Source organism: Pseudorasbora parva, chromosome 3, assembly GCF_024679245.1.
Source record: "Pseudorasbora parva isolate DD20220531a chromosome 3, ASM2467924v1, whole genome shotgun sequence".
Taxonomy (NCBI): Eukaryota; Metazoa; Chordata; class Actinopteri; order Cypriniformes; family Gobionidae; genus Pseudorasbora; species Pseudorasbora parva.
In genome coordinates, this window is record NC_090174.1 from 27,408,484 (window position 1) to 27,422,787 (window position 14,304).

General features: G+C 38.2%; 1 protein-coding gene across 1 annotated transcript in view; it reads right to left on the reverse strand.

The window, feature by feature from the left end:
- gc (GC vitamin D binding protein) overlaps window positions 1-14,304 on the reverse strand; it is a 36,629-nt gene that overhangs the window by 5,340 nt on the left and 16,985 nt on the right. Inside the window, exons 6-9 of the mRNA XM_067438267.1 lie at window positions 9,705-9,793; window positions 8,302-8,428; window positions 7,196-7,398; window positions 2,293-2,425 (exon numbers count right to left, since the gene is read on the reverse strand). Of these exons, the coding sequence (XP_067294368.1) occupies window positions 2,293-2,425; window positions 7,196-7,398; window positions 8,302-8,428; window positions 9,705-9,793 (552 nt within the window). The remainder of the gene's footprint in view (window positions 1-2,292; window positions 2,426-7,195; window positions 7,399-8,301; window positions 8,429-9,704; window positions 9,794-14,304) is intronic.

Consider the following 14,304-nt stretch of genomic DNA (forward strand, 5'->3'; position numbering starts at 1 on the left):
TGAAGTCACTTGTTGTCAAGTCAGAGAGTGGCATTGTGCTGGCAAATCACCTAGACATGCATCAAAAAAGATCGAAGCCTCTCACAATAGCCCCCTACCCGGGGTTTTTTAGCAATCTTGCAGTTTTAAGCACAAACAAATAACCCCTTGAAACCTGAAGAAAGGCTTGATTGTGTAATTCAAAAAACCTAAAACCTGTGCTAAGGTTGTGCTAAGCACAAAACATGAAACAACGTTACAAAACAAAGATCTCCTGTCTTAAATCAGAGACCAGTACTGTGTCCCAATTCGCCTACTTATACTACGTCCTAAAAGTATGTACTGTTTTTGTGAAGAAAAAGTATATACTTTTGAGTGTGTAGCAGAAAAGTATGCAGCTTTGGGACATACTACTTTGCCATTTTTAACGGACTCTGTCGCTTAGTTACGTGCATCCCGTCACCGTGTAACTGCCCTGTCAATCATCGTCAGATTCGTCACAGTTCAAATCCTCCACATTCAGTTTAATCTCCTACCGTTTCAGAGAGAAATGTAACCACTCGTTGATCTGCCATGGGTGGGTCTCTGTGGGTAAGAGACTCTCCTCATGTGTTTGCAGTTTAAATATAATGATGCATTTAAAATTTAATGGCCAAACGTGTCATTGCAAAAGTTCGCAATGCTGCTGCAGGTGAAATATAATGTGGACAACACTGAATAAATATATTTTTGTCAGGTTAAAGCTACACTGTGATAATTTCTCCCAACTAGTGGTGAAAAGTTATATGACCATCCAGTGAATAATAGTTTCTGTTCCTCTCAATTTCGATTTCGTTTTAACTCCTACAGTGGCCGATTTAGTCATGGCTTCCAGTTCGACCTCTTCGGTGAGTGTTGCAAGTGATGAGGTAACTTTTGAAAACTATTATAATTTGCAGTTATTTAATTTGCCAAATGATCTATGATCAAATTAATCTATGTAAAATGAATAATAGTTTTACGTTTTCGTTATTTTTTACCATTTCATTGCTAACATCAGCTATCAGGTTCCCAGACGAATGCAAGCTAATCTTAGTAAAGTAACTTTTATCAGTGCTATCATTATTCTGTATATTGTACGACATCACTCGCGTAAGGCAAACAAATTATAATGCAATTAAAATATTAATCTCATGTTATCCGTCATAGAACACGGATTTAAGGTAAACAATACTTTTTAATCATTGACGCGAGGAAAACTATCCTAGACGTCGTTCTAGTGTTATGCACAGCACACCATGATATAATTAGCCAAGCCACAATAAACTTCCAATATACACAAATAGGCTGAATTAATATTACCTGTCGAGAAGAAAGCAGGCAACGTCAGCGTTCTTTTTAAAATCGTTGCTCCTCATGAGCTCTTTCCATCTTGGAAAGGCCACTCCAATATTTACTTTTGTCTTGTTGATTAGCCCGTTGCGTTGCTGTCTTAATTCTCTTTTCCGCTTCCTTGGCGACTCTGATACATATCCCGCAATTTTACTAGGTCCCCGACCTGGGTCGAATTCGGTAATCAATTCCGGGACGTGGTTGCTTTCACACAGAAGGCGACCCGGCAATGTTCCGGGAATATAGCGGGTCCGACGTGCAGTGTGAAAGGGGCTTAAGAGTGATCCTCCATCATCATAAAGCAGCCTCAAGCAATCCCCCTCTTCACATTCGACACAGTGCCATCGAGTGTAAAAACGCGAAAGGCGAAGCTTGAATTTACGGGTATGTCCCTCTTTGGCAAATGTACTTTCAAGATGGAGGAGCAACATGGCGACCGCCATCCAAACCCCTCACCCGTATGGATTTTCAATGGCATATTATAAACTTACGAGAATACTTTATTACTTGAAAGAAGTAAATATACATTAACGAGCACATATATTTTTGAAAGAACTAAGTGATTTTAGCTAAGAATAAACTAAAAAAGTTACACAGTGTACCTTTAAATATTGATAGTTGGTCACTCAAACCCCTTTATCTAAACTCTACTTAACACATCCATCATGTTTTTAACGCTTTTTATCTGCGTTTGTAGTAGTAATCGAATCTATGTCTAACTCGCAATGGGTTGTGAGCAATATCAGCCGTTAGAGTGCCCGGATCAGTACTTTTAATTCGGACCGGAACTACAGGTATCTTTAATACTCTTTTCAACATGATTTGGGACCATGTTTGGGACATACTAATTCTATTTTCGAATACTATTTAGTATGGATAGTATGCGAATTGGGACACAACGCATGTCAGTTTCAGAAAGAATATATATCAATGTCATCTCACCTGCTCTTTTAAACATGCTGTGACGTCAGCAGATGAGCAGCAGGCTGTTACCATGCTCTTAATTCGATCGAGGACGGTCGTCAGCACAGGCAGAGAAATTGAGGCATATTTAACTCCAGTCAGAAACAAGTATCTGGAAACATACACACATACATACACATGCTTTTGATCTCATTCATACAATGACTTTAGGAAACCTGCTGTTTTGTGAATCCCCTGCTGTTGCTTATAACATGACATTTTTCCTTTTCAATGGCCACAACTCTAAATGTATGTTGTGAGGGCAGAGCAGGAGCAGAAATCTTCAGCCGACCAGCAGGACGCTGCAAAGACCTCAACGTGCTTTGAAAATAGTCTCCATAGGAGGCTCTGATCTATTTATATATATATATATATATATATATATATATAAGTTTTAGCTATTTTCTTACGTGCTTTTGCATTTTAAGTAGATTTATCTTTTTTCAATATTTCTGTTAAGCTTTTTTTTTTTTTTTTTTTTAATTAATCCAGTTTCAGTTTTAGTAAATTAGTACTTCAACTTTCATTTATTTATTTCAGTTACTTTCCCAGGCAACAATTGTAATTTTCATTTAATTTATTTTATCTTCTTTAAGTTTATCTTCAAGTATTTATATTTTAGTTAAATTTCATTTTAATTATACTGACAACGATTTAGATTAGTTTGAGCTTTTCAGTTCAGATAATCTCTTTTTTTAACTTTAAGAAACTTTGACTGCATGTCAACTTACTCCCATTCATTTGCATGTACATGTCAACTAGCTCTCATTAAAGTATTAGTAGACCGTTAGGGTCAGTTGAATAAAAGGTTGACAAACTTAGTTTTAAACTTATACTACAGTCAATATCTGTTGTGGGATGTCAAAATAAAGTGTTAGCGATATTAATCAGACAGTCTATTAATAATGCAAAAATCAGTGGCAAAAACATATCAGCAAGAATCTGGTCTACTACCATATAAAACACTTTAATTTATAATCTTACTTTTGTATGTTTAGATAAAAATAGGGAAACCGAAAGGTTTACAACAATTTTGTGTTTCTGTGCTTTATACAAACTAAATGTTGGTGGCATGATGACTTAAAATAATGTATTTACACATTTAAAGGCTGATTTCCTGATTACACAAAAAATAAACTTTGTTAAATAAAAAATGTTACACCACTTTATTTTACACAAAAAAATAAAGTGGTGTAACATTTAAAGTAATGTTACACCACTAGGGGGTATAATTGGGCAGTGTAAGGACCGAAGAAGGAGCGCCTATTACTATGCTTTTATATCTTTTTTTATTAGTTTTAAAATAATAATGATGAAAACGTACATACTTATCTAATTTCTGACAGAACACCTGTCTCACATTAATTGCACTTGCATTCATTCAGAAGCCACAATACATGAAAAATAACCCCCACCCAGCCCCCACTGTGAAAATGTCACCTTTAATGACACCAGGCCGCAAGGTAAACTCAGCAGAACTTGCTAGCACACATCCAGATCCAATGGCGAGTGCCCTTATTACATTCCAAGGTAAATTAAACATAGGCTTCTGTGCACGGCTGTCTGCCCCTCAGCAAGACTTCATTCTTCCTTGTCCACCCAGGCACACAAGTGACTTCACAAGCCTCATTCATCACAGCATGCAGTGCATACTGGCTACATGAGATAGGCATAAAAGGTGCTGATCAGAGAACAGCCGTATAACGCACTCCAGCAAATGAAGCTGACCCTCATCAGAGAGAAAAGGTCAAACATTTCAGATTTTTGTTTGAGTGTAACCTGTTCTTATGTTTGTTGCTCCAGGCAAGCATCATTGCATGACAATGATTGTTAATCTGCAATGGAAAAATTGAAGTAGGGTCTGAAATGTTACATATAAGAGAAATGGGTCTGTTCTGCATTATGTACTCAATCTGATCCCATCAGTTTTTAAAGGAATATACAAGACTCCATCACCTCAACTCCTAAACTCATGTTTATAGGGAAAATGGAAGGTCCAACCGTGTCCAGAATTATCCTGCTACAAAATCTGTGTTCTGTGGTCTGTTTCAGCCACTTAACTTGCTCTCCTGCAAGGAAATTAGTAATCATTTTAAGCCCACATTATTCCTCCGTATTTCCTTAAAACTATTATGGATGCAGTTGATCCAGGACTGTTAGCAGTAATTAATAAATGCTTGCTCACTGGCACTGTCTGTTCCAGCCAGAATCTCATTGAGCCCCATGTTCAAATTCTCAACTTTACTGCAGAAAAAAACACAAAAACCATGTTTACAGCCTGGTACAAATTGTGGTTTTGGCCTATTAGGCTAATTTTGACCTTCATGACAACTGTGAGGTGGGTGAATTATTTTATAACTCATTCGTTTACGTTATATAAAGCCTTAAAAATTTCTGCATAATTAAGGGCGTGGTTACAGGTGGATAGCCATTTATCTGCTATCTATAGTCATTGCGTTACCTAAGCTCCGCCCACGTCCCGCCTTTTTGCCCATTTTCTGTTATCCGGGAGTGACACGCGATGACTCGCTCACAAGATGGCAATACGCCCAGCTCGCCCCTATTTTAAGCTTCAGAACGGCTTATCGGTGACGTCACGGACACTACGTCCATATTTTTTTTTACAGTCTATGGTTCCAGCCTGCCTTGAACGCCATATCTTAAAAAAAACAATCCTTCATCTCTCTATAGTTTTTCATCTCTAACTTGCCTTTTATCTCAAAGATCATGGAGAAAGCTGTGCCTGCCCAATTTTTCTTGTCCGTCTACTCTATGCATAAAGTTTTTCAATCAGGTTTTAAAACTCTACATAGCACTGAATCAGCTCTTTTAAGAGTCTCAAATGATATCTATCACGCTACAGATTCAGGAAAATCAGATCCTTCTAAGCACTGCATTTGACCACAACATACTTCTGTCACATTTAGAGTCTTGTTTAGGACTTTGTGGTGCTGTATTACAGTGGTTTGGCTCTTATTTGACTAATAGATATTTCACTGTTCACCTGGGGCGTTATTCATCCTCCAACATACCTCTTGGTTGTGGTGTCCCACAGGGATCTATTCTTGGACCTGTGCTGTTCTCCCTGTATTTGCTTCCCATGGCCTCTATTTTTGAAAAATATGGTGTCTCCTTTCATCCGTATGCCGATGATACTCAAATCTACTTTCTCTTACAGCACAATAACAAATTTTCTCTTCAGCCTCTTTTTGGTTGCCTTATTGAACTAAAGTTTTGGCTGTCAAGCAATTTCTTACTTTTAAATGAAAATAAATCAGAAATCATTATGTTTGGCCCCAGTGCCTTTGATTTTGATCTCGGAATCCTCACCCCGTATAACACACAGTGTGCCAGGCCCAGAAATCTGGGCATCCTTTTTGACTCCAGCTTAAAGTTTGACAAACAGATCACTGCTGTTGTCAAATCATGCTTCAATCAACTTCACTGTTCTTGTTTTTTTACTTCTTTATTTTCTTCTTTTACTTTTTTTTCTTTTATACCTTGTACAGCACTTTGGTCAACCTTGGTTGTGTTTAAATGTGCTCTATAAATAAACATTGATTGACTTTCGTTCTGATAACTAGTTAACTTCATTTTAGACGAAAAGGTGGACTTTTGAAACAATGTTTTAATACACAGTTAGGCCAGCATTTTAGGTGCTTCTTGCAGGCCAAATAGATCTTTGGTTTGATTTGTCTGTGGAAAATGGATCATAATAGGCATTTTTGCGATATTCCTTTTTTCCTTATTGTGTTTCCCTTCTCGAACAAGAAAGAATGGCTTTGACTTTGTCCATCTGGAATTGATTGGATTGTTGGATGGTTTGCTGGAGGGGAAGCTGTAAGATTATGATGGCACATGAATAAAAAGCAAAAAAGCAAAAGATTGATTGCAATATTCCATGAAAATATCAGAATTGGCAGAATTTGATTTCATGGTGACTTAAGCAAAGAGTTGTTTCGATCATTTGATCATATTCAGAGCCACACTATGAATAATTCATGACTAGTTGCACTTTTGCCCCCTTTAATAGACTAGCTAAAGATCAAAATCAAAAGGAAATCACTTCGTTGTGTTTGGGAAAATGGGAACCTGGTGACTTATCCCAGAGAACCTGTATTAAAGTGAGTAACGGTGAAAAGCAACGCGCAATATCCCAGTTATATTGTTCAGTATTACATTAGCATTTCAGGCTATTCTCACAAAATTGCGTATAAATAGTACGAGTGTGCAATGTCGTGGAATGTATACACCAAAACTCATTTTGGCGTGTCTATGGCACGCTGTTTTTCGCATGCATATGACACGCATTTTATGGCGTATTATACATACAAACCCCCCACCCCACCACCCTAAACCAACCCAAGAGCGTGTCATATATACGCCCCACCACCCTAAACCTACCCAAGAGCGTGTCATATATACACCCCACCACCCTAAACCTACCCAAGAGCGTGTCATATATACACCCCACCACCCTAAACCTACCCAAGAGCGTGTCATATATATGCCCCACCACCCTAAACCTACCCAAGACCGTGTCATATATACGCCATAAAGTGCGTATCATATGCACGCGGAAAACAGCGTATCATATGCATGCCAAAATGAGTTTTGGCGTATACATTCCACGACATTGCACACTCGTACTATTTATACGCATTTATGTGTGATTGGGTTGAGCATTTACACAATATTTGGTAAGGCATGTTGATATAGTGTAGTGTGGGATGTCAGTCTTTCTTCAACAAATCACCTACAGACTTTGGCACATCATAATTAAATATACGCTGGCTTACAAATATCTTTTTCGGATGACCTTTTCTTTAAGACGTGCATGGTTTCCTTAGCACCAAATATTTGCTGAATATAAAATAAGCACCTGTCAATCCCATGTGGCTGAACTTCCTCGCAGAGCTGGGATGAAACAGAATCGGCTACATGTGGATGCTGACGGGGTTGTCTCTTCAAGTCATCCACGCAAGGAAGTGTATCCAGGGCAGATTTCCTGCAGCACTTCCGGAAATCCTCAGACATGGCATCCAGTTTGGATTCATTGCAGATAACCTTCTGAAAGCTTGTTAACTATTATGAAGGGAAAAGAACAATAAAAAAGGCTCTCTTGTTAAATGTCATGACAAAATAAATTATATGTTCTGTTGAATTTATTCTTTGCTCTTTCTCTCGATAAGAAAGTAGGCTATCATCACTCTCATCATTCTTGGTATTTTAATCCGTCCTTTGGATGAGACGTTAAACCGAGGTCCCGACTCTCTGTGGTCGTTAAAAATCCCAGGATGTCCTTCGATAAAGAGTAGGGGTGTAACCCCGACATCCTGGCCAAATTTGCCCATTGGCCCCTGTCTATCATGGCCTCCTAATACTCCCCCTATCCTGATTGGCTTCATCACTCGGTCTCCTCTCCACCAATCAGCCGGTGTGTGGTGAGCGTTTTGGCGCAATATGGCTGCCGTCGCATCATCCAGGTGGATGCTGCACATTGGTGGTGGCTGAGGAGATTCCCCCCTTCTACATGTAAAGCGCTTTGGGTGCCTAGAAAAGCGCTATATAAATGTAATGAATTATTATTATTATTATTATTTAATATAACTGCTGCACTTATATTTCATTTACTCTGAAATTGAATGACACATGATAATACAATTGAAATAAAGAGGAACAGTAGATTTGATAAACGACATTATGCGACTGCTGGTATTAAAAAGAAAGAAAAACAAAATGTTAGAAAATCCATATCAATAAGGATGTAGTGACTATTATGTTTTTTCAGTATGTTCTTCATCAGTTACCCGCCTAACAATCTTCTTATTTGTCATATATTGTGAAGCATAAGAAGAAAATGCACTGCCAAAAGAAAGGCTGTTCAAAAGCATTGTCCCAAGAGAGATTTGAACCTTTGTGCTTCTCATTGTGGTTTGTTGAAGATAACATCGAGTGGAATCAGAGCGGTCTGACCGGTCTACTCACCTCTTCAATTATACATTCAGGTTGGGGCTGTAAACAGCATTTTTTGAGCCCAGACTGGAAACTACTGGATATGGCTGATGCATCCTCAAAGGATAGTCCAAGAAGATTCCCATAATATGCATCCAACCTATGAATATGACATAATTTTAAGTAAAGCAATGTAAGTCCATTGTATGTATGTAAAAAAGCATGACACAGTTCATTTATACGTTAATAATAATAATTATTATTTGTTACATTTATATAGCGCTTTTCTAAGCACTTAAAGCACTTCACATATAGAAGGGCGGAAATGTCCTCAACCACCACCATTGTACAGCATCCACCTGGATGATGCGACGGCAGCCATATTGCCCCACAATGCCCACCACACACATTATGGCAGAGAGACCAAGTGAGGAAGCCAATTGTGTGTGTGTGTATATATATATATATATATATATATGGTGGGAAATTAGCACCCGCCACCAGCCAATGGCGGGTACTTTTTCAAAGTAGCGGGTGACTGCTGTGTATACCAGCCACAGTGGCGGGTGAATTGTAAAACATATTTTTACTGGTATACTTAAAACATTCATTGTAATGGATTGGACAGCTTTTGTCAAAGAATGATGTTGCTAGTAACAATAATGCACCTTTTCGAGTAACTCATTTCATGATTCTGACCGTTTCTGCCATTGAAATAACTGCGGAAAAATTTCCCAATCAACCCAAATTCACCCCATACTATGCTAATGCACTTTCTTTTAAATTTGAATTCTGTAAAAAGTGTCTGGTAAAAAATATAAGTGGCTGGTCAAATTGGACATCCACCAGCCACTGTATATATATATATATGATATCTGTATATCTATATATATAGGAAGCCATGACGGACAGGGGTCAATGGGCAATTCGGCTAGGATTTTAATGACCACAGAGAGTCAGGACCTTGCTTTCAAGTCTCATCCGAAGGCAGTGATTATTGACAGTATAGTGTCTCTATACTGGGGCGTTAGAACCCACACAAACCACAGGCGAGCACCCCCTGTTGGTCTCACTAACACCTGTAATTTAGTTTTCATCCTCATGTCATTCCAACTAATTAAAAATATTTCAATACAAGCATTTCAATGAATATTACAAACAAATATAATTTATGCATCAAGCCTTTAACCCACAGGGGAAATAAAGCATAAAACCAATCTGTGGGCTGGCAGCGGTTAAAAAGTGGATTTATTCTGTGGGAAAACATATCAATTATTCAAAAAACATAAAACATTCCTTCGCTTCATGAAAAAACCCAGAGCAAACTAGTTTGAAACAACAAGAGGATGCTTAATTAATAATGACAGCATTTTCATTTTTTTGTGAACTGTTCCTCTAATGGTGTGATGGTGTGTGACAAACCGTGGTATATTTACCCTAATTTGTAAGATTTCAGATTCACTTGGTTGCTGCAAACATTGGATAGAAACCTCAGAAAAATGTTGGTGCTTCCCATTTGGAATCTCTGTAAACAAACAGGATTTATAGTTAGGTATTTTACTATTAATTCCATATCAACTTATCAAGCTATGATAATAATCATTATGGTGAATGGTGGTGACCATAGTTTTGGTCATTATTGGTGTTTTGACCAACATAAATTAAACTGATTATAATAATCATTCTGAACCTCATTCCGTATATGTCTGCACCCCCTAGACAAATTGCTAGACAAAACTAGACAAATAGCATGTTTCCGTCTTACAACAAATAAAATAAAGACATTCAAATGGTATCTTTTTTAAAAGCAGCGTGGGCAGCAGAAAGCAGATTTTAGCTCAGTAAACAGCAGATGTGAGTCTGCTGGCACAGGTTTTGTTTTGACAATAATATCGTGGAATCCTATTTGTTCCTCACAATAGACATGGCAAGAGACTTCAGGCCATTTAATACTAAAAGCAGACACACAATGCACAGTGATGATTATTAGTCTCATTATAGTCTGGCATAGCACTCTTTAGCTACGGTGGCATATGGTACTTATGTTTGATTGTCTTCAGACAATACATATAACAATAGCAACAACATAATTGGGAGCAATTATGCTTCTGCGGCAAGTGAGTGTGGCATTCTATCATCATCCAATATGCAAGCACTGCTTAGCTCTTCCTACCTAGTACTAACTTAGCACATTTTGACTTGGAACTGGACATAAAAATAAATAAATGAATAAACATAAAAAATAATAATAATAAAAAAAGCAATGTTGAAAATTAGAAAAGTTGTTTTTAAGCCAATAAAGCAATAAGAGCCAATTGTTTCCAATTGTTTTGTGTGTATCCAAAACACAGTGTATGCTAGTTGATTCAAAAGAGAAAGCCTAAAGTCTTCTGATCACCAACAGACAGGTTGACAAGAGTTGAATAATATTTTAAAGTAGAAGGAGAGCTGCTTCTTTAGTTGTAATACGTTGCATTGCAAAGCTCTATAGCGTGAAAAAAAAGAAGCAGAATAAAGTTCTTGATCAGACAGTAATAGTTTTCTTTCTCTCAGGTCATTTTACTTAGCATGGCACTCAGTCAATAAATAATAAATAACTGATATTATCACAATTAATATAAATTAATTATAATATAAATATAAATTAATAATATTAATATTAAATTCATATACATGTAACAAAAGAGAAACAATTAAGTCTACAATGATCTGTTAGATCCAGTATTAACTTGAACCAATTCCCCTTATTGTTGATGCCCCCCAGGCATCATAAATAATATTCAGTCTGCTCCTAGTGAGGAGAAGTTGTCTTAGGCAGGAAACTCCTACATGTTTTCTCAGGCATAGCATGGCAGATCCATTTAATTTGTTATAAAAATTAGCTCTTTTTAAAATAAGGCTCCCGATCTGAGCATGAGCTGATGTGGTGTATTTTTATTTATTTATTTAGAAGTCTAGTTTTGAGAGGTACATGCATTTACACAAGTAAGTTTAAAGGGGTGATGAATTGAGAAATCAACTTTCCCTTGAGCTTTTGATATATAAACGGTCATGATAATATAAGATTATCCTGTAAGTTTCAGAGCTGAAAACTTCCTTGTTAGTCAAAGAAAAGCTTTTATAGACACCAGGCCCAGAAAACTATCATGTTCACAACTTGACGTCATCGATTGTAGAGAAACACGCCTCTACAGAATAATAAGCACGTGTAGTTCATAGCCCTGCCCACCGACTCATGGAGCCGTTCGGATTGTGCTAGTCAATAGCAGTAAACATGCCGAAGAATATAGCAAGATATTGCGCTATTCCTGGTTGTGGAAGAACAGTCGCTGCATAAGCTTCCTTCAAATCCTAATATTAGGAATGTGTGGTTGAACCATAGACTGTAAAAAAATATGGACGTAGTGTCCGTGACGTCACCCATAGGATTCCGATAAGCCGTTCTGAAGCTTAAAGTAGGGGCGAGCTGGGCGTTGCCATCTTGTGAGCGAGTCAACGCGTGTCACTCCCGGATAACAGAAAATGGGCAAAAAGGCGGGATGTGCGCGGAGCTGAGGTGACGCAATAACTATAGACGGCAGATAAATGGCTATCCACTTGTAACCACGCCCTTAATTATGCAGAACTTTAAGGCTTTATATAACGTAGACGAATGAGTTATAAAAAAATTCACCCCCCTCAGAGTTGTCATGAAGATCAAAATTAGCCTTATAAGCCAAAACCACAATTTGTACCAGGCTGTAAAAACATTTTTTTCTGCTTTAAAGTTGAGAATTTTAACATGGGGCTCAATGAGATTCTGCTCCCTTCTGGAGCCTGTCCCTAGTGGCCAGTTGAGGAATTGCAGTTTACATTACTTCCGTATTGGCTTCAAGAGAGATCGCGGGAGGTTGCCGCTTGGGTTGAACTTTATTTTTTATGAAGTTCCAGCTCATATGTGGAAGACATGTAGTTCACTTAATTTCACTGCGGAATCGTGTGTAAACAAATCTCAGGTGGCGCTGGATTTGTAGACATAGTGGCCCTCATTTATCAAAAGTGTGTACACCAAATTTCCAGCGTACACCTTGCGTACATCCAAACCCACGGTGACTTGGATGCTGCGTCCCAATTCGCCTACTTATACTACGTCCGAAAAGTATGTACTCTTTTTGTGAAGAAAAGGTATATACTTTTGAGTGTGTAGCAGAAAAGTATGCAAGCTTCGGGACATACTACTTTGCCATCTTTAACGGACTCTGTCGCTTAGTTACGTGCATCCGTCACCGTTTATCTGCCCTGTCAATGATCTGCCATGGGTGGGTCTCTGTGGGTCAGAGACTCTCCTCATGTGTTTGCAGTTTAAATATAATGATGCATTTAAAAGTTAATGGCCAAACGTGTCATTAAAAAAGTTCACAATGCTGCTGTAGGTGAAATATAATGTGGACAACACTGAATAAATATATTTTTGTCAGGTTAAATACTGATAGTTGGTCACTCAAACCCCTTTATCTAAACTTCTCTACTTAACCGTCAAACTCGCACATCCGTCATGTTTGTAGTTTTTTAACGCTTTTTATCCGCGTTTGTAGTTCTAATCGAATCCCCGTCCACCTCGTAGTGGGTTGTGGGCAATATCAGCCATTAGAGTGCCCATTGATCCATACTTCGAATTCTGACCGGAAATAGTAAACCATCCGGGTATCTTTGGAATACTCTTTTCAACATACTATGATTTGGGACATAATAATTCTGTTTTCGAGTACTATTTAGGATGGGTAGTATGCGAATTGGGACACAGGGTGAGATTTATCAATATGGACGTTGGCGTATGACAGCTCAAATCCTACGCCAGCTCAGGAGGTGGTGTATGCACATTTTGAGTTAATGTGAAAATGCGCAGAAGAACAATTCCTAACACCACAAAACGCACTGACAAGATATGCTATATTATGACCCACTGTAAAAAACAACAACAACAACATAGTAATTATAAACTTCAGTGTTTATTTTTGTGCAACATGGACTTCAATGTTTAATTTGTGTGATACTAAGCATTTGATTTGTAGGCATATGTATTCCTCTAGCCTGGATGCCAGCCGAACTCAGCCCCGCCCACTAATTTTTTAGGTCGGGCGGTTCGGTCTGGCCTTGCTCCATAGAGGAGTAATTATCTCCGAACAGAAACTGTTCGGACCAATGAAATCATCAGGGCGGGCTTTAGACGATGATGGACAGATGATCAACAGTAACGTAATCATGCACGTCATCAAAGGGGCTTGGATTATATTTTTTCAAATCCTAAACGGAGAGCTTGATTGTATTCATTCACCTTCACAATTTCTCTCAGAAAGGATGATCATATTGGGTAAGTACTCTGTGTATCATTAAATTATTTAATTTTTTTACAACACCGGCAAAGATCGTATATTCCAGCCTGATTTCAGCGTGCATGCAGGCAGGGTTGCCAAGTTTTTACAACAAAACCCACCAACTACTAGCCCTAAACAATAGCTTCTCGGGGGGTTCTCCAGAGGAAAAATGTTGTTTGGGGTAAAATGTGTGTTATTTTGGCAAGGTTGCCTGCTAAAACTCGCACTCATGGGTCTTCACATAATAGTCGTTTCAACCCGCGGACACAGAAAACAACTTGCGGGGGAAAAAAACGCGGACTTGGCAACACAGTGCAGTTGAACTCTGTTGACATTTGACAATGCGTCGCTTTGTTGCTCTGATTGGTTGTAGGTCTATCCAGTTGATGTCTTTCCTGGTTCGGTTGAAACACGCCCCATAATCACAGCCCAATGGAGCAGTTTCAGACTCTAGAATTGAGTATGACCACGTCAGTTGCGATCCTGTGCGCTTTAACTGACGTAATAATAATAAATAATAAAAGAATCTTACAAATTGTCATGCAATTATTAATGTGACTGAATGGTAGGCTACTCCACATCACATCATCATCACTATCGTACACCCCAATAGCCTACATGTGCCGTGATACGAAATTAAATGCTAATTGTTTCAAAATCATTGTTCTGTGAAATAATGCAT